Source organism: Mobula hypostoma, chromosome 3, assembly GCF_963921235.1.
Source record: "Mobula hypostoma chromosome 3, sMobHyp1.1, whole genome shotgun sequence".
Classification (NCBI taxonomy): Eukaryota; Metazoa; Chordata; class Chondrichthyes; order Myliobatiformes; family Myliobatidae; genus Mobula; species Mobula hypostoma.
In genome coordinates this window covers 143,810,534-143,835,743 of record NC_086099.1, presented here as the reverse complement: position 1 = coordinate 143,835,743, position 25,210 = coordinate 143,810,534, and the positions used below count along the sequence as shown (strand labels likewise).

Below are 25,210 nucleotides of genomic sequence, written 5' to 3'. Positions count from 1 at the left end.
AGATGAGGCTTAAAATCGTTACATTAATTTTTAAAAAGTTTATTCATAAAATGTACAATCAGACACGTTGTATAATCAATTCAATACAGTCTCCTTTTCCAGCACCGCTTACGTTCCACCAGCCTGCACAGGGCAGGACCTTTCACTGTCTATTGTCAGCAGAACCTCTTCTCCACAGACACGTCGCAGTGGCTGCACCGAACTCCCTCAGCGTGTGATCCCGTTCCTCGGAACGTGCCAGTCAATAGCATTTTCTTACATTAGAAGGCCAACGAGTGCTGGGCGGAGAAAAAATCTCTGTTCATTGAGCTGATGATCTTCCGGTAGTCGTCGGTTTACTCCAGGGAACAGCCCGGAGATCCATGGATATTTTTATTTTTCGTTACCATAATTGTGCGCAACCATAGCCAGCTTACAGCAATGCATAAAGCGCGGGAGGAGTTCAGCAGGTCGGGACCAGGCCAGGTTAAGGGAAACACCGCCTGACCATCTCTCTCCAGAGATGCTGGTTGACCTGCTGAGACACTGCAGTCTTTTTGTTTTGCTGCAAATTTCAGCATCTGCAGTCTCATGCGTTATCGGGCTTGTCACCTGGAACTGGGGCGGTTAGGGGGGTAATTTCACGGTTTCGCCGATGAAGATAATATGATAACAATGTCATCCTGAGACACAGGTCCAGCATGGACCACACGCCTTTTATAGAAGACCTGCCGTGACGTCATGGGCGGTGACGCGCTGCGCAATGACGTCAGGGCCCGGAAGTTAAGGAAAACAGGTTGGAGCGGTCGTCGTCAGCGCTAGACGTAACCCTTAAAGCAGAAAGTCGCTTTCTGTGGTTCTTGGTTCGGGCGTTGCTTGCCGGTGGAAAACGTTGGTGGTTACGGTTCAGGTGGCAGACATGCACTGCGATTATTGAGGCAGTTTGCGGTAGGTAGCCGACTCTGGGTGGCGCATGCTCAGTACTTTTGGGTCCAGCTCGTCCTAAAGAGCAGCCCAGAAGCAAAACAGGAGATAATTGTATGTTCTGTGCCAGTCTGTGTGTAGGAAATGTAAACCCGAATACACCCAGTTAGTGCCATGCTAAACTTACATTTTAAATTTTAACATGGGCCAAAAACCACCGATTTTGCGATAAACAACAGAGACATGTTGTAAATGCTTAGTTTGTTTACGTTAAGGAGTAAAATGTGTCATTACATATTTAATATCGAAATGAACGGTTGTTTTGTGAGCCGCACTTGTCTATAATAATGTTAATAATTCGAATCGATTTTGATTTTTCACTAAAAATCGTTAATCCTCGCTATCTCAAGGGAAATGTTGTCTTTCGTTATTTGCCACACAAACAGCAGTGGTTAACACTGCAGCATTATATCTTCCACTATAATAAGAATGGAAGATAAGGTCTAAGATGTGCGCTGACAGATGCGGCGAGTGTTGAAGAGTGAATTTAACTGAAGCAGGCCAGATTTGACATGAACGTCATTTGTGCTTTGGTAGCTGTTGTGTATTTAATATTTCAGAAATATTTCAGTAATATTGTAAATATATTGTTTGAGTAAACATTCTTAATCTGTTCAAATAATTCATAACGAGTTATGTAAAAATACGTACTTTGCATACGTCATGACGCCACCATGTGATGCGCGCGTGTCCCGTTTAAAGTTAGAAAAGTTCGAATCTTATTTCGGACTCCAGTCTTTTTAATTAATTTAATGTTTTGGAATTGCAAAACGTAAGTGGTCACGAAGCATTTTTATAAATGAATCCAAGACGACCACCTACTTGTTGAAGCGCAGCGAGATGTTCGAATTTTTAAAACGTGCTGTGAGACGGTCAATTTTTTTTAAAAAACAGCACTTTTTTAAGAGCGACACGTTTTCTTCGCAAAAGGAAAAATGACCAAGTTTAAAAAAAAGTCAAGAAAATAGAAAAATTTATGAGTTAATAAACAGTCAGTGCCAGGTGATAATTTACCAAAGCAGAAATGGCTACCTATATCAGAAAGGTTGACCTGTTTCATTCCACAATAGATAACTGGATTTTCTGTACTGAGCTGTATTTTGAAGCACATGAAACGGCCAGTGCAAAGCGAATACCAGTTTTGTTGAGTGCATCGGATTTAAACACACAGTTTGCTTTGACATTTAACTGCTCCAACCAAACCAGCTGAAATGAGCTTTGCTGTATCATGAAAGTAATGCAAGAACATTTAGAACCAGAACAATTGTTGGTTGCAGAACACGTTAGAATAAGTGGCATCAAAAGATAGGGGAGTCAATTTTAGTGTACGTGGCTGAATTGAAGAGATGTCTGAGCATTGTCATTTTGGTAATGAACTTAAAGATGCACCGAAAGATTGTTTAGTTTGTGGAATCTTACATGCAAGCATTCAAAAATTGCTCCTAACTGAAGCACAGCTTTCATGTTGAAGAGGAGTATCAATGACAACAGCAGACAGAAACACAATTGAGCTGCTGTCATGAATGAAAGTGAGTGCGAACAAATTTGCAGCATCTAGTTGGAGGCCTGTCTGGCCAGCAAACAGATTGTGTTACCATTGTGGCAGGGGCTCATATACACCAGACAAATGCAGATTTAAAGACAAAACTTGCAGAAAGAGGGAAAGTAGGATGCATTCAAAGACAAAAATAAATGGACTGCAAATGAAAGAGACAAAGTTTTAAAAAGTCAATTTGGGAGTTTCAAGCAGAGAATTACTCTGCATGCTGTTGATGAAAAATCTGATAGTGATGAGAGTGATAGAGAACTTGAGACTTACAATATGAAAACTATCAAAAGGCAAGCAATATGGCTTACACCAGAAGTGAATGGCAAATTAATTAAAATGAAATTGGACATTGGTTCGGCTATTTCAGTCATTCCACAAAATAAGTTTAAACAGCATTTCAAAGATACTAAACTGAAGCCTGCAGGTATTTAAGAACTGGAGAAAAGATAACACCTGTGGGAATGACACTTGTAACAGTGAAATACAAACCAAGTATGTCTTATTGGTTGTTGTATGTGGTAAGAACAAAAGGAGCCAGCTTTGTAGGGCCGTGAGTAGCTGAGACAACTACAACTTGATTGGAGATCCATCCACCATTTGCATCCCACATCCCAGCAAAAAGACCAACTGGAAGTGAATTAAGAAAGTTTCTTGATGATGTCACAGCAGTATTCAAGGATGTTTTTGTAAAACAAACATATCGAGGGGTAAAATAATGCCAAAAATGTTTTGCAAAGCGCATCTGTTTCCTTGTAACATCCATGCTAAAATAGCCATCGAGTTAGATTGTATGGAGGCTTAAGGAATTCTTTCCAAGGTGGATCTGTGGTGACTAAGGCTATCATCAACCCAGTATTGAAAGTAGATCAATACCCTCTGCCCAGGATAGAGGATACCTTCACAAATATATCTGGAGGGAAACACTTCAGCAAGTGGACTTGACTTAGACCTGCCTACGGATGGAGCTGGAAGAAAAGTCCAAAGTGTTTCTCACCATAAAACTCACAAAGGGCTTTTTTGTTTTAGTGGCTTATCTTTGGAGTAGCATCTGCATCTGCACCTACACACTGGCAGAAAGCTACGGACCAGATGCTAAAAGGCTGTCCAGGCACTCAGTGTTACCTGGATGATATCATTGTTACTGGTAAGGATGACAAGGGACATCTCCAAAATGTCGAGATAGAGTTAAAAATATTAGAAGATTATGGGTTCAGAACATGACGTAACAAGTGTGAATTCTTTAAACCAAGCATCACTTACTGAGGTCACACCATCGGCGCACAAGCATTACCTAAGTGTGCTGAGAAAACTCAAGCATTAGTGAACGCTGCAAGACCGGAGGATGTGTTACAGTTCAGGTCCTTTTTAGGATTTGTCAATCACTATAACAGGTTCCTGCCAAACCTGGCTACTGTGCTCCACCCCTTGGACCCATTACTACAGAACGGGAAGAAATGGCAATGGGCAAAGCAGTGTGAAGTGGCTTTCCAAAAGCTAAAGGAAATGGTGAAGTCAGATACTGTACTCACACATTATGATCCACATTGCTCAGTGAAGCTTGTCTGTGATGCCTTGCCTTATGGTATAAATGCACTCATGTCACATGTTATGAGTGATGGAAGTGAAAGCCACATAGCCTTTGCATCACGTCCCCTTACCACTGCGGAGAAAAATTACACACACATTGACAGAGTGGCCTTGAGTCTGATTTGTGGTGTAAATCGCTTTAACCAGTGCTTACATGGGAGAGAGTTTACTGATCATCAACCACTAGTATCTATTTTCAATCCACAGAAGGGTGTTCCTCTAATAGTAGCAACACAAACACAGAGATGGACTCTGTTTCTTGGAGGACACAATTATAAGATTGAATTCAACAGGATGACTAATAGAATTGCTGTTGGATTATCCCTTGGAAAAAGAAACATCTGAAAAATTTACAGAAGAGAACATTCTGTTGGAGGTATTCTCCCTAACTCAAATTGAAAGTCTCCCTATTACGGCAGAAATGCTCCAAAAGGAATCCAGAGCTGACCCACACTGTATCCGGTCTACGTGGCCACCCAAAATGTGTAGCAGCAGAAACTTCAGTTCCCTCATTTTTACTATTGCCAAGATGAACTTGCCCTTGATAGAGGTCCCCTTGTGTGGGGTTTGAGTGCTGTGCCATCCAAGCTGGGAACTAAAAGTGTCCGGAGGAGCTGCATGTCGGTCATCTAAATGTGCTTAAAATGAAGGCATTGGCTTGAAGCTTTGTCTGGTGGCCTGGGATAGATCAGCAGCTCGAGCAGCTTGCCATGCACTGTGCAGGATGCCAACACACCCAGAAGATGCCAAGAGCAGTGCCTCTCCATCCCTGGGAATGGCCTGTGTTGCCCTGGCAGAGGATTTGTGTGGATTTTGCCAGACCATTCATGGGCACACTTTCCTCAGTAGAAGTGGATACAGCTACAAAATGGCCAGAAGTGCCCCCAATAGCTTCCTCTACAGCCTTACAACTGTTGATGTGTTGAGAAGCCTCTTTGCAAGCACTGGTGTTCCAGAACACTTGGTCAGTGACAATGGACCACTGTATGAGGTGGAACAGTTTCAGTCATTCCTGAAAATGAATGGATTATGATATATTACATCTGCATTGTTACACCCAGCTACGAATGGCTTAGCAGAAAGGTTTGTCTAGAGTCTAAAGAATGCACTGAGTAATGTCAGCAGAACGCACTGCACTGACACTGAATCAGAAGCTCACCAGTTTCCTCCTTGGATATTACAGTGTAGCACACTGCACAACCAACAGCTCACCAACTAGGCTGTTCCTGGACCGTCCCTTGTGTTCACGCTTGGAGCTCCTCAAACTGCACCTCAGAAGGAGTATGCAGGATGAATAGTTGAGACACATTGACAGCTTCTCAAACAAGTAGGTTTGATGTTTTATTCCTGGTTCTGGCGAAGGACTTCAAAATTGATCAAGAGTGGGTTCTCAAAAAGATTAAGGATAGAACAGGACCACTCTCCTACACAGTGGAGATCGTGTTGTCTCCAGAAGATATTAAACACATCAATTAGTTGTGGAGAACAGAGTCAATTGCTAGAGAAGAAAGGTACCCAGAGCTGTTTGAACCACTTCCTGCAGTTCCGTAGTCAACTCCTACAACCAGCACAGAGGAGGCCCCAGAACCTGGGATTGTTTCACAGACACAAGTCTCACCTGCCAAACAGAGTAAATCCGCCCCCCCCCCCAGGTTAGGAAAGATGGTATCTGCCAAGAATAAGAAACCCTCGGCAGAGATTAAATCTTTAGGTCTGAATGGGATAGTTTAAAATTTGCTCTGCTGTGGATATCTGTATGTAGTAGTTGTATATAGGTGAGATGCATTTTCTATTGATTTGGAGTTTATAGCTAAGTAAGGAAGAGTGTTATATATTTAATATTGCAGTAATACTTGAGCAATCCTTATTTGTTTAAAGAATTCATTACGTGTAAAAAAACATGGATGGCATATTATCATGATGCCATTGAATGATGCGTGTCCAACTTTTTAAATGTAAAAACAAGTTAGAATCTTATTTTGGTCTCCTGTATTTTCCTTTTAATTGTTTTAATATTTTAGGAATTCCAAAGCATATTCAGTAGGACACCTCCTAAATTGTAAAATCCTGTGAATAACTCCTGCATCAGTGGGTGGAGCACACAAATGCCGGGCGAGAAGTTAATACAGGAGAAATTAATACATTTGCCTCTGGTTAAAGAGATCTGGCTTTTTATTTTCAAAGAAGAGCAGGGAACAACTGAGAGTACTGCCTGGATATTCTCTGAGAAGAGGCTCATTTGACATCCTTAATATTATCTATTATCTACAAAACTTATCTGGAAGAATGCAGCTGTAAAAACTCTCAAAAAAAATCTCAGCAATACCTGAAGATAGGCTCTCTTGATTGGCCCAGTAAAATGTACATTTCATTCTTCACTCCTGAGCTTGTTTCATCATTTTATAGCTATAAAATGCAGAGCTTTTCCCTGGAGCTTCTCGGAATGCATTTAATAAATTTCTCAAGAGGTTAAAGGCAGCATATAAATCAAGCTCTTGGTGTTTTGAAAAGGAGCAGAGTAAACTTTGTGTGCCCCTGCCAAACCATCATTTTCCTCAGATTCTCAGCTGGTGCATTTATTACAGTTTTACAGTAATTTTTTTTTGCAATTGGCATTGCTGGATTGATGGCCAACAGTCAAACCGTAGTGACAGGGGACTTGCTGCAAGTTAGGAGTCTGGCAGCAAAGTTTCAGTTCAGCTCAATTTCATTTGAAACATGAATGTTGAGCAAAAGACCACTGGAATTGCTTGGCCAAAATGAAATCCAGGCAGTATGATGGCAGAGTTCATTGGTCTTAATACAAAAATGGTGTGTGTTGGAAGCCAATGCCAGGATCGGCCTCCAAAGATGGGCATCAGCTCCATTCCTCCATCAGACTTAAAGCATAGTCCTTGCCACAAAACCTAAAGGCAGAGATTTTCTGTTTCAGTATTAATTTGAAAGAAATTTGTTAATTTGGTTTTCGAAGACTATCAAACCACAGTTGGGATTGGGCAATGAATTAGTCTGATGTGTGTACAGAATCTGATTGTTTTTGAATGATGTTGTCAAGAAGCAACTTGTAGATGCAGGTGGACTGGTAATTTCTTTAGTGTAGTTGTAAAAAAAAATATTAAATGTGAAACTGAAAATCTCAAACTCATTTATGAACTTAGCATTTTGTTAGTTTTCAGCTTTTTCAGTGTACATCAAAATCTACCTTGGTATAAATTGGGAATTTTTTGTTTTCATCTTTAACTTTATTTGACCTTCTTGAAGACATTGTTGTAATTTTAATCAATCTACTGAAAGAATATTGCGGTAAAATGCGGTAATCCAGCACACTTGATGCTGAAATGACAGATTTTCCATACAATTGCTCTATTAATACTTAACTCTTCAATTCATTTTTTGATATGTAATACAGTTTGATTGTTTTTGGTGAGGTTGATGTTGAGCAAGGAGGGAGTGTAGCAGCAGGGACCCAGTGAGTGTGAGGGGAAACGAGTGTGGGAAACATTACCCAGTGAAACATGCTGAACCATCAAGTTTCTGAACAGTTGGATAGCAGATTATCAGAGTTTACTGTACATGGGGTTACATTGGAATACTGATATTTATACCTCAGTATAGGTGCACCACAAGGCTGTCAAGATCTTGGCCTCAATATCTTCTTGTGTATTTGGATCCTCGATTTCAATACTTGCAGACCACAGTTAGTGCAGATTGGCACAACGTTTCCTCCACAATTTCCGTGAGCACAGGTACACCACTAGGCTATACGCTTAGCCTCCTGCTGTACTCACTTTACAGTTATGACTGTGAGTCTAAGCACATCTCCAATGCCATATTTAAATTTGCCAACAACACCACTGTGGTTGGCTGAATCAAAGGTGGTGACGAATTAGGGGGGAGACTGAAAATCTGGCTGAGTGGTGTCACAACAACAACCTGCCACTCAATTTTAACAAGACCAAGGAGATGATTGTTGACGTAAGGAGGATGAAGCGGGAGGTCCATGAGCCAGTCCTCACTGGGGAATCAGAGGTGGAGAGGGTCAGCAAGTTTAAATTCCTTGGTGTTACCATTTCAGAGTAATCGGTTCTAGGTCCAGCATGTAAGTGCCATTATGAAGAAAGCACAGCAGCACCTCTACTTAAGAGTTTGAAGATGTGGCATGTCATCTAAAACTTTTACAAACCTATGTAGATGTGTGGTGGAGTGTATATGGACTGGATGCATCATGTCCTGGTATGGAAATACCAATGCCCTTGTAAAGAAAAGCCTACAAAAAAATAGTGGATATGGCCCTCCCCACTATTATGCACATCAATACAGAGTGCTTTTGCGGAAAAGCAGCATCCATCATTAAGGACCCCCACCATCCAAGCCATACTCTCTTCTCGCTGCTGCCATCGGGAAGGAGGTACAGGAGCCTCAGTATTCACCACCAGGTTCAGGAACAGTTATTACCCCTCAACCATCAGGCTCTTGAACCAAAGTGGATAACTTCACTCACCCCAACACTCAACTGTTCCCACAACCTATGGACTTTCTTTCAAGGACTCTTCATCTCATGTTCCCAATATTTACTGCTTATTTATTTATCATTATTTCCTTTTTTTTCCCTCTTTTTATATTTCTCCATTATGTGTGTGAGGCTGGTTTTCTGCGCTCGGTGTCAGATGTGGGAGGTCCTGGAGACGCCCGGCCTCCCGGATGACCACATCTGCACCAGGTGCATCGAGCTGCAGCTCCTTAGAGACCACATTAGGGAACTGGAGCTGCAGCTGGATGACCTTCGTCTGATAAGGGAGAGTGAGGAGGTGATAGAGAGGAGCTATAGGCAGGTAGTAACCCTGGGACTCCAGGAGACAGAAGTGGGTAACAGTCAGGAGAGGGAAGGGGAAGAGTCGAGTACTAGAGAGTACCCCAGTGGCTGTCCCCCTTGACAATAAGTACTCCTCTTTGAGTACTGTTGGGGAAGACGGCCTACCTGAGGGAAGCAACAGTGGTCGTGCCTCTGACACAGAGACTGGCCCTGTGGCTCAGAAGGGTAGGGAAAGGAAGAGGAGGGCAGTAGTAATAAGGGACTCTATAGTTAGGGGTCAGATAGGTGATTCTGTGGACGCAGGAAAGAAATGCGGATGGTAGTTTGCCTCCCAGGTGCCAGGGTCCAGGATGTTTCTGATTGCGTCCGTGATATCTTGAAGTGGGAAGGAGAACAGCTAGAGGTCGTGGTACATATTGGTACCAATGACATAGGTAGGAAAAGGGAAGAGGTCCTGAAAAAAGACGACAGGAAGTTAGGAAAGAAGTTGAGAAGCAGGACCTCAAAGATTGTAATCTTGGGATTACTGCCTGTGCCACGTGACAGTGAGTATAGGAATAGAATAAGGTGGAGGATAAATGCATGGCTGAGGGATTGGAGCAGGGGGCCAGGATTCAAATTTCTGGATCACTGGGACCTCTTCTTGGGCAGGTGTGACCTGTACAAAAAGGATGGGCTGCACTTGAATCAGAGGGGAACCAATATCCTGGCGGGGAGGTTTGCTAAGGCTATTGGGGAGTGTTTAAATTAGAATTGCTGGGGGTGGGAACCAAACTGAAGTGGCGGAGGAAAGGGCTTTCTCACAAATAGAGAAAGCTTGGAGACAGTGCGAAAGGGAGGATAGGCAGATGATCGAGAAGGGACGCACTTAGACTGATGGTTTGAGATGTGTCTATTTTAATGTGAGGAGTATAATGAATAAAGTGGATGAGCTTAGAGCATGGATCAGCACTTGGAGCCATGATGTTGTGGCCATTACAGAGACTTAGATGGCGCAGGGGCATAAATGGCTACTTCAAGTGCCAGGCTTTAGATGTTTCAGAAAGGATAGGGAGGGAGGCAGAAGAGGTGGGGGCGTGGCACTGTTGATCAGAGATAGTGTCACGGCTGTAGAAAAGGAGGAAGTCATGAAGGGGTTGTCTACGGAGTCTCTGTGGGTGGAAGTTAGGAATAGGAAGGGAAAATAACTCTATTGGGTGTTTTTTTATAGACCACCCAATAGTAACAGGGACATCGGGGAGCAGATAGGGAGACAGATTCTGGAAAGGAGTAATAATAATAGGGTTGTTGTAGTGGGAGATTTTAATTTCCCAAATATTGATTGGTATCTCCCTAGAGCAAGGGGTATAGATGGAGTGGAGTTTGATAGGTGTGTTCAGGAAGGTTTCTTGACACAATATGTAGGTAAGCCTACAAGAGGAGAGGCTGTACTTGATCTGGTATTGGGAAATGAACCTGGTCAGGTGTCAGGTCTCTCAGTGGGAGAGCATTCTGGAGATAGTGATCACAATTCTATCTCCTTTACCATAGCATTGGAGAGGGATAGGAACAGACAAGTTAAGGAAATGTTTAATTGGAGTAAGGGAAAATATCAGGCAGGAACTTGGAAGCATAAATTGGAAACAGATGTTCTCAGGGAAACGTACGGAAGAAATGTGGCAAATGTTCAGGGGATATTTGCATGGGGTTCTGAGTAGGTACATTCCAACGAGACATGGAAAGGATGGTAGGGTACAGGAACCATGGTGTACAAAGGCTGTTGTAAATCTAGTCAAAAGAAAAGAAGAGCTTACGAAAGGTTCAAAAAACTAGGTAATTATAGGAATCTAGAAGATTATAAGGCTAACAGGAAGAAGCTTAAGAATGAAATTAAGAGAGCCAGAACGGGCCATGAGAAGGCCTTGGTGGACAGGATTAAGGGAAACCCCAAGGCATTCTACAAGTATGTGAAGAGCAAGAGGATAAGATGTGAGAGAATAGGACCAGTCAAGTGTGACAGCGAAAAATGTGTATGGATCCGGAAGAGATAGCAGAGGTACTTAATGAATACTTTGCTTCAGTACTCACTACTGAAAAGGATCTTGGCAATTGTAGGGATGACTTGCAGCGGACTGAAAAGCTTGAGCATGTAGATATTGAGGAAGAGGATGTGCTGGAGCTTTTGGAAAGCATCAGGTTGGATAAGTCACCAGGGCAGGGTGGGATGTACCTCAGGCTACTGTGGGAAGCAAGGGGGGAGATTACTGAGCCTCTGGCAAAGATCTTTGCATCATCAATGAGAACGGGAGAGGTTTGATTGGAGGGTTGCGGATGTTGTTCCCTTATTCAAGAAAGGGAGTAGGGATAGCCCAGGAAATTATAGGCCAGTGAGTCTTAATTCAGTGATTGGTAAGTTGATGGAGAAGATCCTGAGAGGCAGGATTTATGAACATTTGGAGAGGTATAATATGATTAGGAATAGTCAGCATGGCTTTGTCAAAGGCAGGTTGTGCCTTACGAGCCTGATTGAATTTTTTGAAGATGTGACTAAGCACATTGAAGGTAGAGCCATAGATGTAGCGTATATGGATTTTAGCAAGGCATTTAATAAGGTACCTCATGCAAGGCTTATTGAGAAAGTAAGGAGGCATGGAATCCAAGGGGATATTGCTTTGTGGATCCAGAACTGGCTTGCCCACAGAAGGCAAAGAATGGTTTTAAACGGGTCATATTCTGCATGGAGGCCGGTGACCATTGGTGTGCCTCAAGGATCTGTTCTGGGACCCCTTCTCTTTGTGATTTTTATAAATGACCTGGATGAGGAAGTAGAGGGATGGGTTAGCATATTTGCTGATGACAAAGGTTGGGGGTGTTGTGGATAGTGTGGAGGGCTGTCAGAGGTTTTAATGGGACATTGATAGGATGCAAAACTGGGCTGAGAGCGGCAGATGGAGTTCAACTCAGATAAGTGTGAGGTGATTCATTTTGGTAGGTCAAATATGATGGCAGAATATAGCATTAATGGTAAGACTCTTGGCAGTGTGGAGGATCAGAGGGATCTTGGGGTCCGAGTCCATAGGACACTGAAAGCTGCTGTGCAGGTTGACTCTGTGGTTGAGAAGGCATGTGGTGCATTGGTGTTCATCAATCGTGGGATTGAGTTTAAGAGCCGAGAGGTAATGTTGCAGCTACCTTGGAGGCTGGTCAGACCCCACTTGGAGTACTGTGCTCAATTCTGGTCACCTCAGTACAGGAAGGATGCGGAAACCATAGAAATGGTGCAGAGGAGATTTAGAAGGATGTTGTTGGATTGGGGAGCATGCCTTATGAGAATAGGTTGAGTGAACTTGGCCTTTTCTCTTTGGAGTGACAGAGGATGAGAGGTGATTTGATAGAGGTGTACAAGATGATGAAAGGCATTGATCGTGTGGATAGTCAGAGGCTTTTTCCCAGGGCTGAAATGGCAAGTATGAGAGGGCATAGTTTTAAGGTGCTTGGATATAGGTACAGAGGAGATGTCACGTGTAAGTTGTTAACGCAGAGAGTGGTGAGAGCGTGGAATGAGCTGCCGGCGCCAGTGGTGGAGGCAGAAACAATTGGGTCTTTTAAGAGACTCCTGGATAGCTACATGGAGCTTAGGAAAATAGAGGGCTGTGGGTAAAGCCTAGGTAGTTCTAAGGTAGGGGCATGTTCGGCACAGAGTTTTTGGGTAGATAATTCATTTACACTTTAATGACTTTGGCCACCAGTCTTCTATTCTTTGACAAAGTATTGTGGATTGAGTTCATAACAATGCATTTCCTAAAAGCTCTGAACCCAGTTTATTTGTAACAGTGCTGTTCCTAAAAGCTGTGAATACTGGAATAGTAGCCCAGACGCTGCTGGTGCCTCTGGGATGGAAGTGTGAAGTTTACAGGTAGTTTCGAAGACAGCATTATCTATACTTTGTAAATATGAATTGTCCTCTACGTTAGCACGTAAAGTACCAAATAAATGTATTGTGGATTGGGTTCGGAACAATGGATTCCTGAATACCAATCCGGACGCTGCTGGCGCCAGTGGGGTGAGTGTAATCGGGAGGTGTGAGGTTTGTATGTAGCTTCAAAAGAAAGCCTTGTCTATACTTTGTAAATATGGAATTGTCCTGTGTGTGTGTGTGTGTGTGTGTGTGTAGCAAATAAATATCGAGCCCCACATTAGGCAGTAGACCTTTCCACCGAAAGCATCTCCATCCGTATGATGTGATGCCTGCTGAGCCTTGTTTTGTTGAATAAAGAAGCTGCTTTGTATCTACCAGTAACTTACTCTCTCCGGCGATTTCATTCACACCACAACAGAAACAATAGGGTCTTTTAAGAGACACCTGGATGGCTACATGGAGCTTAGAAAAATAGAGGGCTATGGGTAAAGCCTGCGTAGTTCTAAGGTAGGGACAGGTTTGGCACAGCTTTGTGGGCCGTAGGGCCTGTATCGTGCTGTAGGTTTTCTATTTCTTTTTGCACTTTGGTTGTTGCCTGTCCTCTTAGGTGCAGTTTTCATTGATTCTGTAGTGTTTTTTGTATTTTTTTAATTTCCCGCAAGGAAATGAATTGCAGGATTGTCTGTGGTGACGTATATATACTTTAATAATAAGTTTACTTTGAATTTTGATATTCTGCCTAATATTACACTTTTTTAAAAAAAACAGACCTCTTTTGTTTTTACTTTGGATTTCCATCATTTGCGATGTTTTTCTTTTCTATTACTCTTGTTGGTTAGGACGGGGTGTAAGGCTGACAATGCACCGGATTCTCAGTTTTTCTGTAGGCATGAATTGTTATCTTTTGGCTTGTTATTGGGGTGCACTTGTACAGTTCCACAGTTGCAAGCTTCCCCTTGGTGTCTCATTAATATGTGGAACTGCCGTATTATCTTAAAAGTACTTAGTTTCACAATGGATAAAAAAAGAGTAAATGTCCTTTAGCTCCCCTCTTGTTTTTCTTATTCTTGTCTGAATTAATTTGTAAACATATCTTTCTTAAAAGGATTAAGACAGCCAAGAGTGGATGCTAACTGTGCTTGCAGTAAATATGAATGCAGTGATTAAGTAACTTTACAGTTTGGCTTTGTGGATGCTCATCTGTATGGTCATGCACTTCGTTACGACCAAAGGAACAAAAGTGTAGACTATTTTCCAAATGGGGAGAAAATTCAAAACTCAGAGGTGCAGAGGGACAGTAGAGTCCTTGTGCAGGATTCCCTAAAGATTAACTTTCAGGTTGACTTGGTGGTAGGAAGGCAAATGCAATATTGGCATTCATTTTGAAAGGACTAGAATATAAAAGCAAAGATGTGATGCTGAGTCTTTATAAGGTATTGGTTAGACTACACTTGGAGTATTGTGAACAGTTTAGGATCCCTTAAGAAAGGATTTGCAGGCATTGGAGGGGGTCCAGAGAAGGTTCATGAGAATGATTCTAGGAATGATAGGCTTAAAATGAGTGATGGCTGTGGGCCTGTACTCACTGGAGTAGGGGTTCCCAGCCTTTTTAAGCCATAGACCAATACTATTAAGAAAGGGGTCTGTGGATCCCAGGTTGCACTGGGGTTTAGACAAGTGAGTGGAGATCTCATTGAAACCTACTGAATATTGAAAAGCCTGGATAGAGTAGATGTAGAGAGGATGTTTCTTATAGTGGGGCAGTCCAAGACGATAGGGCAACAGCTTCAGGAAAGATGGATGTCTATTTAGAAAAGAGATGAGAAGAATTTTTTTATAGCCAGAGGGTGATGAATCTGTGTTGATGACGTGGTGGTGAGGAAGACCACTCCTCTTCCCAATGACTAGGCGCTGTGTCTTACTGTGGCCAATGTGAGGAAAACTCTATGCAGGGTCAACCCACGGAAGGCTGCTGGACCAGACTATTCCTGGCAGAGTGCTTAGAGGATGTGCAGACCAGCTGGCAGATGTTCTCACTGACATCTTCAACATCTCCCTGAGCAGCGCCATCGTTCCAATGTGCTTCAAGGCCGCTACCATCGTCCCCGTGCTGAAGAAATCTTTGTCCTGCCTCAATGACTACCGTCCCGTTGCACTCATCATGAAGTGTTTCGAGAGGCTCGTCATGAGGCACATCAAGACCCTGCTGCCCCCCTCACTGGACCCCCTGCAGTTCGCGTATTGTCCCAACCGTTCAACAGACGACGCCATTGCCATCACCCTCCACCTGGCCCTCACCCACCTGGACAAAAAAGACACATATGTTCGAATGCTATTCATAGACTTCAGTTCAGCATTCAACACAATCATTCCTCAGCACCTGATTGGAAAGCTGAAACTGCTGGGTTTGAACACCTCCCTCTGCAATTGGATCCTAGACTTCCTGACTGGGAGACCTCAGTCAGTCCAGATTGGGAGCAGCGTCTCCAGCATCATCACACTGAGCACGGGGGCCCCCCAGGGCTGTGTGCCCAGTCCACTGCCATTCACTCTGCTGACCCACGACTTTGCAGAAATACACAGCTCGAATCACATCATCAAGTTCGCCAATGACACGACCGTGGTGGGTCTCATCAGCAAGAACGATGAGTCACCATACAGAGAGGAGGTGCAGCGGCTAACGGACTGGTGCAGAGCCAACAACCTGTCTCTGAATGTGAACAAAACAAAAGAGATGGTGGTTGACTTCAGGAGAGCACGGAGCGACCACTCTCTGCTGAACATCGATGACTCCTCCATAGAGATCGCTAAGAGCACCAAATTTCTTGGTGTTCACCTGGCGGAGAATCTCACCTAGTCCCTCAACACCAGCTCCATAGCCAAAAAAGCCCAGCAGTGTCTCTACTTTCTGTGAAGGCTGAGAAGAGTCCATCTCCCACCCCCCCATCCTCACCACATTCTACAGAGGTTGTATTGAGAGCATCCTGAGCAGCTGCATCACTGCCTGGTTCAGAAATTGTACCATCTCGGATCGCAAGACCCTGCAGCGGAAAGTGAGGTCAGCTGAGAAGATCATTGGGGTCCTCTCTTCTTGCCATTAGACATTTATACCATGTGGTGCATCCATAAAGCAAACAGCATTATGAAGGACCCCATGCACCCCTCATACAAACTCTTCTCCCTCCTGCCATCTGGCAAAAGGCACCGAAGCTTTCGGGCTCTCATGTCTAGACTGTGCAACAGTTTCTTCCCCCAAGCCATCACACTCCTCAATACCCAGAGTCTAGACTGACATCTACATCATTTATTATTATATTGTAATTTGTCCTCTACTGTGCCTATTGTCTTGTTTATTATTTATTGTACTGCCCTGTACTGTTTTGTGCACTTCATATAGTCCTGTGTAGGTCTGTAGTCTAGGGTAGTTTTTGTGTTGTTTTACATAGTCTAGTGTAGCCTTGTCTTGTCTCACTTAGTCTAGTGTAGTTTTGTGTTGTTTCATGTGGCACCATGGTCCTGGAGGAATGTTGTTTCATTTTTACTGTGTAGTGTACCAGCAGTTTATGGTTGAACTGACAATAAAAAGCGACTTGAATTCATTGCCACAGATGGCTGTTGAAGCCAAGTCATTTATTATATTTAAAGCTGAGATTGGGTTTTGTTTAGTCAGGGTGTCAAATTTTACAGGGAGTAGGTAGGTGAATGAGGTTGAGGGGGCTAATAAATGAGCCATAATAGAAAGGCGGAGCAGATTTGAACGGCTGAGTGGCCTAATCTTGCTCCCGTGTCTTATGGCCTCATTAACAGAGGAGTGCTGGCTATCACCAACATCTTAAAACAAGTCCTGGTGTCCGGTTGTAAAATAAAATAGCAAAAACCAATCTTAAAACACATGGCAGACGCCTGTGTTGCTAAACAGATGTAGAGGTTATTGAAAATTCCTCAAAATTTGTGGCAATCCTAATTTGAGCGGTAAGGCATTGGGCAATGTCAATCTGCTTGTCATCAGTTCATAGTTTAATTTGTCTTTCAGCCAGCAAAGTGAAATGCTGAATATTTTTGGAATTCGAAAGAACACCGAGTCATCCAAGAACACCACAATCCTTGAGAAAGAAGTAGATGGATTTATTATTGTAGGTAAGTTGTAATGTTTTGTTAATCTTGCAAAAACAATACCGTGGCAAGTCCTTTCCGTGAAATAAAAAATAAATCATTGACTTATGAGAGGCTGAATTATTCTCTAATCCACATTCCAAGTGTTGTCCTGTGCTGGGAAATGATGCCCAGACACCAAGCAAAACTCTGACTGAGCTTGGGTACCACAAGCTAAACACATCAAAGCTTATGCTTTGAAATTATTTTGTTAAATTGCATTTTTTCTTCTTTCCACTATGTGTCATACAAGAGCCTTCTAACTAAAGTATTAGAAAAATTTAGCAGCAAAATCAAGTCGAGGCACTAGCGTAATTGTCACTTTATAAATCTAATACCCAAGTGGCATCCCTACATGTGTAAGTAAAAATAATTTTGGAAGTTGCTGAAATTTCTATTAAATTTTCCCCAGTGGAAAATACAGAATGTAGTCTAAAAATTTGCATTTCATGAAATATATATTTGCAAATAGTTAAAAATGTTGAGTTCTGGATCACAGAATGGGTGGAACAGTAGCAACACTGTACGGTGCCCGCTGTAAGAGCAGGGCTCAATGACCAATGCTGTCTGGAAGGAGTTTGTATGTTCTCCCATGACTGCCTGAGTTTCCTCTGGGTGCTTCTGTTTTCTCCCACATTACAAGGACCTACGGGTTAGGGTTGGTGAGTTGTGGGCATGCTGTGTTGGCACCGGAAGCGTGACGATGCTTGCAGGCTGCTTAGCGTAACCCTTTGATTTGATTTGTTGTATGTGTAACAAATAAAGCTCATTTTCAATCTTTAAAATGGACAGATATAGTTTATGCACAAGGAGTCAAATTGTTTCTGAACTGTGAGATGTTGGCAATGAAAAAGCACTTGAAATATTATTGATACTTGTGTGTATCCTTCTTTCATTTGAGGAAAGTCTTGTAACATTTTGAAGTTATAATTGAAGAAAATATCAGACCAATGTTGAAAAAAGGTTAATTACCAAATTTGTGAACTGTGGTTATTTGCCCAAGAATGAAACGGTAGTAGTTTAAATGTTGGTGAAGCATCTGGTGTAGCCCAAGTGGGTAATGCTCTGTGTGACAGAATGCCAGCTACACAATACATAGGTAATACATAATAATACAGTAGTGATGTAGATACCATGCATAATAAGTAAGATAATACAATACCAACCATACATAGACAAGCTACCATTTTAAAAGCTTCTGATCATATTTTGATTTGAGTAGTACTGGCCTTAGGATATTTGCTATTATGAAAAGATATTAAAGTCATACAGCATGAAAGCAGGTCCTTTGCCCCAGTAAGTCATTGGTGCTGTGAGGGAGTCGCTCTACTAGCTGTGTCACCCTTTTCCAGGATTTTTCAACTGCATTTGTTCAGTCACCTATGTAGTAGGTGGGGACACAATTATATTTGTGTTTGATGATCCTAATTAGTTAGAGCTTTGTGTGCATTTCACAAAGGCACCAGCAGTGTGTAGCATTAATCCTGTGCTAGAGTGATTGATAATTTTATTAATGTATCTTACAATTATTCAGTCACAGGGTGTGGGCATTGCTTTGAGTGCCTGCATTTATTTCTCTCTGCCCCCCTGAACCCCCTCTCTCTCCCCCACCCCCCGTTACACCACTGGCATTTAGAGCAGCAAGATTTGGTGGTGTTCAGGGCTTCATTCATCGTGTCAGTAGCTCGGTTTTCACTTCTGTCTGTCATGGGTGGAAACTCAGGAATACCATTATGCTCAGATGCAAAAAGATTCTTCATTGCTGTTTTCATAACAATTTTGTTAGCCCTGAGCTGAACCCCAGAACCTGGAGGACTGGTGGACCACTCTTAGTCTGGTCTCTACCCTTTGAGCTGGTTTTGATGGGTGACCTCACCGAGGGCCAAAGCACAAGGCAGTGACTCCAGCCAACATAGCTCTGAGGTATACAGGCCTCCAAACCACAGCAAGGTTGTGGTCTGCTTTTATTATCCATCGTTAATTGCCCTCGAACTTAGTGGTTTGGCATTTCAAAGGGCAGTTATGAGTCAATCACATTGAGTCTGAAGACATATTTAGACACATCAGGTAAGATGACAGTTTTTCTTTACTGAAGGAAATGTTGTGAACCATTTGGGCTTCTATAACAATTTTTGTTAATTCATGGTTTTAAAATATACAGATTACATTTTGTTTTTAATTCCAGAATTATTGAATTAAATTTGAATTCCCTTGCTTCTGTGCTGGGATTTGAACAATTTGAACGGTCTTGTAACTTAACCTCTGTGTTGCTGTACTTCTGCAAGTATTCCCTTGATGGACACGACAGTTCATGGGTGTCTTTAGATTCTTCAGTTCTCTGACTTTGTTTTTACAGCTTTCCCTCATTAGCTGTACTTGACTCAGGAGCTGTCTTCCTAGTGGAATGGGAAACTAAGTCTTGGTTTGAAAGCTCGAATTGATATCAAAAGGTCCCATAATGTTAACAATAAAGTTCTGTCAAGATACTTGTGTTATATTGATTTATCATTCCTCTAATTATGTTAATTGTTTGGTATATTCGGAAGAATAAGGTTGTGAGTTTGTCTGGCATCGTTGACCCCTGTCATTTGACTAGCTCTTTAGGATCTCTTCTAAGATTACTGATCAAATTCATCGTGCACTATGCACGGCACTCATATTTCTCAGTTTGCCTTTATCCCCTGTAATAATCACTCTCATTAAAAGTAATAAATGCTGTTCAGGTTTTGGCTTTGTGTCCTATAATTAATAAGAGAAAATGCTTTTTCATCTGTTACTGTAATGGAAACCTGGTTACATCAACTGAATTTTGTTATTACTGTTGATAAGGAGTTATTGCTCTCGAGTACAGTGTTTTCTAGACTGGCCCATTCTTTAAAGATTGTCGAAGAAGCATAAATGTTTTCATTATGGTTTGTTTTTATGTCTTAGAAGATTTTATTGTAGGTCACTGATGTCAGGTAATTTTTGAGAATAAATGTACACTCTGAAACATAAATAGATAAGAATATTTGAATTGTGGAAATGAAATCTTTGTACCTAATACTGAAAAATTCTGGTGCATCATTCTCTTACATTCTTACAGGTATTAATATGGTATAGCTATATGTTCAACATGCTATTTCTGATACCAATTATTTCACTGATTACCTCTTGGTAATTGGACCCTTGGCTTTCATTAATATTAATTTATTTTACACCATAGTTTAACATGTTACATTACTAAATGTGTTTTATGGTAATTTAATCAGTCATAAGTGAAAATTAATTTAAAACTGAATGTATTGTGTAAATTAACTGTTGTTTACTGTGAAATCTGTTACTAGTCACATAAAATATTTTGTTAATGCTTTAAATAGTTTAGAGTTCCTGTCTAAACAGTACTGATATTAAATTAGTGGAAGCAATTTTGATCCACTGAAGTAACTTCGACCCTTAAGCTTGAACTGGCAATCGCTGAAGTCATAATTTCCCTTTGAACCATATTCCTCAATACCCTTAGCAATTTAAATTTGCAGTAATCAGAAAATCCTCATTTGTGAATGGAATGGTGGCGGGGAGCTGCAACAACTTCTCGTGTGGGTTGTTCTATATTTCAATTTTGTATGAATTTGTACATTTGATCATACTTGTAAATGTTAGAACTGATCTTAAACCCCTCTACCTTGTTACTCCACCAGTACCAGAGAAAATAGCACCTTTGTGTCACATATTGTAATCCATTTAATATTTTAAACATTTATTAGATTACCTTTTGATTTTCTGAAAAAGGAGCATAAGCCAATTTTACCTAACCATTCCTCCTTTAAAAAAAATTTTTACAATCTGGCATCCTATTTATAAAATTGCCTTACTCCAATTTGCCTTGAACAAAGGTCGAAGCCAGGTTTTGTGCAACCTATGCATTGTATGATCTCCTTTAGCATTGGAGCTCCTTTGAAATACAGACCAAGATTCCACTAGTCCTTCTACTTTTTGTGTTTGTACACAATCTCTAAATTATGTATTTCACTCTTAATAAAATATAATGGTACTCTTTCAAAGTTTCAAATAAGATGACATTAGTTTTTCCTGCTATAAGCTATATTTTTCCATAGCTTTGCCATTTAATTACTCCTGAACACAAAATCTTTGTGGACGTTCCCTTGGACAGATTTCCCAGTGATGGTATCTCATGGGTAAAGCACATCAGCCGCCTATGGTAGCCTGGACTGTCAAAGTCTTACTCAAACTATCTTGTGAAAATTTGGTTGACACCACTTATAAATTACTTTTGTATACCTCATGTAAGTTTTTTTTTAAAAGCTATTTTCTCACTTTTCCCAGTTGCTGCCTGATGCGCAGAGCATCTCCAGTGTTTTCCATTTTTAGTTCAGTACTTTTGTTTTCATTACAGTGTTATGTGGTCATATATCCAAGTAAATATGTTGCAATTAATAGGAATGCTGTTTGTCATTCTGTTCCTTTTTCATAATATGTATTTGAAGTTGTACACAAGGCAATTAAACGAAATTTTGAAAGATAGAAGTTGAAAATTCTGGAAATACTCACCAGGTCAGAACAGAACTGTGGGAAGAAAAACATGATTAATATTCTTTCTCAAAGCTGTTTCATCAGAACTCTCGTTTCTCGTGCCAGAGATGGAGCTTGATTTGAGTATTTACAGCATTTCCTGCTTTTTAAAAAAATTTTGTATTTCCAGCATCTGTGGCTCTTTTTTAAAGATGTCAGAGCTGTCAAAGAGTTGTACTTGGGCCATGAAAGATCTGAATGTATGCCAGTTTACCATGCTTCCATCACGTAGTTAGAAGATTTTATTTATTAACTAACAAATTATGTAATCCCTTTCAGTGATGTGAAAATTCCCAAGATGTACGCATTCTAGTGGCTGTCCTGGGCCATTGCAAGCAGGAGGTTAAAACCAAGGACTTCCTTCAAGCTGCTGTGTATTCGTGATTTTGTTGGAACAGAATATAAAGTTTGGGAGCAGCCGTAGGACACATGGCCCTTGAAGTCTGATTTGCCACTAAACATTAAGACTAATCTGCTCATGCCCATAAATTCAATTTACCTCCTAGCCTTGCTATTCTTAACTTCCCTGTAGCCCAAAAATCTACTTAAAATTTGAAAATATGTGCTTACTCAGAATCACAGATTTCTGGGGCATAGAATTCTGAAGATCACAGTCCTCTGAAAGAAGAAATTTCTCACCCTTAGTTGGTCAACCTGTTATCCTGAGACCATATCCACTGGTTTTAGACTCTTCAATCTGGGCATTACCCTCCTAGAATCAGAAGTGCAATGTGTGGAAAGAAACCATTCTGCTCATTGAGTCTTAGTATGGCAATCAGACCCACTATACTGCTATTTCCATAATGCTTTTCAAACTATTCTTAAGTACCTATCCAATTCCATTTTGAAGACACTGATTCAAAATCAGATTTATTATCACCGGTGTGTGACATGAAATTTGTTAACTTAGCAGCAGTTCAATGTAATACATAATTTAGCAGAGACAGAAAAAAAAAGTAATAATAAATAAAATAAAACAATAATAAACAAGTAAATCAATTACACATATTGAATAGATTATTAAAAAATGTGCAAAAACAACAATACTGTACATTAAAAAAGTGAGGTAGTGTCCAAAACTTCAAAGTCCATTCAGGAATCAGATGGCAGAGGTGAAGATGTTCCTGAATCGCTGAGTGTGTGCCTTCAGGCTTCTGTATCTCCTACCTGATGGTAACAGTGAGAAAAGGGCATGCCCTGGGTGCTGGAGGTCTTTAATAATGGATGCTGCCCTTCTGAGACACCACTCCCTAAAGGTGTCCTGGGTACTTTGTCGGCTAGTGCCCAAGATGGAGCTGACTAGATTTATAACCTTCTGCAGCTTCTTCCGGTCCTGTGCAGTAGCCACTCCATACCAGACAGTGATGCAGCCTGTTAGAATGCTCTCCACGGTACAACTATAGAAGTTTTTGAGTGTATTTGCTGACATGCTAAATCTCTTCAAATTCCTGATAAAGTATAGCCGCTGTCTTGCCTTCTTTATAACTACATCGATACGTTGGGACCAGGTTAGATCCTCAGAGATCTTGGCACCCAGGAACTTGAAACTGCTCACTCTCTCCACTTCTGATCCCTTTATGAGGATTGTTATGTGTTCCTTTGTCTTACCCTTCCTGAAGTCCACAATCAGCTCTTTCCTCTTGCTGACGTTGAGTGCCAGGTTGTTGCTGCAGCACCATTCCACTAGTTGTCATATCTCACTCCTGTACGCCCTCTCATCACCACCTGAGATTCTACCAACAATGGTTGTATCGTCAGCCAATTTGTAGATGGTATTTGAGCTATGCCTAGCCACACGGTCATGTGTATAGAGAGAGTAGAGCAGTGGGCTAAGCACACACCCCTGAGGTACACTGGTGTCAGCGAGGAGGATATGTTATCACCAATCTGCACAGACTGTAGTCTTCCGGTTAGGAAGTCGTGGATCCAATTACAGAGGGAGGTACAGAAGCCCAGGTTCTGCAACTTCTCAATCAGGATTGTGGGAATGATGGTATTAAATGCTGAGCTATCATCGATGAGCAGCATCCTGATGTAGTTGTTTGTGTTGTCTAGGTGGCCTAAAGCTCTGTGAAGAGCCATGGAGATTGTATCTGCCGTTGACCTATTGTGATGATAGGCAAATGGCAATGGGTCCAAGTCCTTGCTGAGGTAGGAGTTCAGTCTAGTCATAACCAATCTCTCAACATTTCATCACTGGGTGATAGTCGTTAAGGCAGCCCCATTATTCTTCTTTGGCACTGTTATAACTGTTGCCTTTTTGAAGCAAGTGGGAACTTCTGCCCATAGCAGTGAGAGGTTGAAAGTGTCCTTGAATACGCCTGCTAGTTGGTTGGCACAGGTTTTCAGAGCCATACCAGGTACTCCATCGGGACCTTCTGCCTTGCGAGGGCTCACTCTCTTTAAAGGTGGACTCTACCATCACAAAGCAGTGAATTCAAGATCATAATGCTGCTGTCTTAAATTTCTTTTTAAGTTGTTATTTTTGGTGTTTCATACAATACAAGAATGATCCCAAGAATGAATGAAAGGCTTAAGATATGAGAGGCATTTGATCTCATCAGATATTGAAAGGCCTGAATAGTGTGGATGTGGAAAGGCTGCTTCCATGAGTAGGAGAGTCGAAGATTCAAGGGCACAGCCCCAGTAAAGGGAAGTCCTTTTAATATCAAGATGAGCAGGAACCATCTTCAGCCAGAGGTTGGTGAAAAGAGAATTCATTGTTACAGAGGGCTGTGGAAGCCAATTAATTGGGTGTATTTAAGGCAGAGGATGATAAGTTCTTGATTGGTAAGGAAGTTGAGGGTTACGGGCAGAAGATGGAAGAATGGAGTAGAGAAAATCAGCCATGATTGAATGGCAGAGCAGACTTGATGGGGTGAATAGCCTAATTCTGCTCCTTTTATCTTTTTGGTCTTCTGGTTTTGGACAGGTTCAATGTAACTTTGTAACTTGCTGTTTTTGTACACTGTGCCTTTGTTTATAAAATTTATTTGCCACTTTCAAGGATTTATATACATATCCATCTTGATCTTCCTGATTCCGGGCACCTTTCAGAACCACTTAGTCTGTCTTGTCTCTCCCTATACTTTTTATCAAAGTCCAACAGTTCATAATTCTATTTTAAATTTACCTCTAATTTTAAATTTCCCCAAACCGTTCAGTCAGGGTACCTTTGACTTCTTGCATTTTTTAACTTTCCTTTACATGGAGGCTAAGTAAACACGTCCATGACAAGCTTGGTCACATTTTCTCCCCTTTATTTAAATACAGTGTTGGCAACCACTTTGGAAACAGATAAATTCTGAAAATCAAAGACCTGGAACAACAGAAGAGCATGATACTATATTGCAGGTGTCTAATTAAAAATGCATTTGGTGAGGAGTGATATCGCACAGATTTTTATTGTCTTTGTTCTTTTATTCAATCTTAATGGATTTATATGCTGGGGAGAGTGCAATGATATAAGCATTATTATGTTTACACAAAGCCCATTTCACTCACATGAAATTTTTTCCATTGATGATTAAATTCTGTTCATTATACTAATAGTGCAGACTTATTCCTTTCCTTAGCCTGAACAAATGTTGGTAGCTTTGCAGTGCCTTAATAATGGAATTATTTGATAAAGAAAGTATGTCCCACAGTTCTATCAGTGTAAAATTCTTGAGTGCGA

General features: G+C 41.4%; 1 protein-coding gene across 1 annotated transcript in view; it reads left to right on the top strand.

Moving 5' to 3' along the window:
• Positions 1–738: 738 nt before the first annotated feature.
• umad1 (UBAP1-MVB12-associated (UMA) domain containing 1) overlaps positions 739–25,210 on the top strand; it is an 87,099-nt gene continuing 62,627 nt past the window's right edge. Inside the window, exons 1-2 of the mRNA XM_063043805.1 lie at positions 739–927; positions 16,844–16,947. Coding sequence (XP_062899875.1) covers positions 16,857–16,947 — 91 coding nt within the window. The 5' untranslated portion in view covers positions 739–927; positions 16,844–16,856. The remainder of the gene's footprint in view (positions 928–16,843; positions 16,948–25,210) is intronic.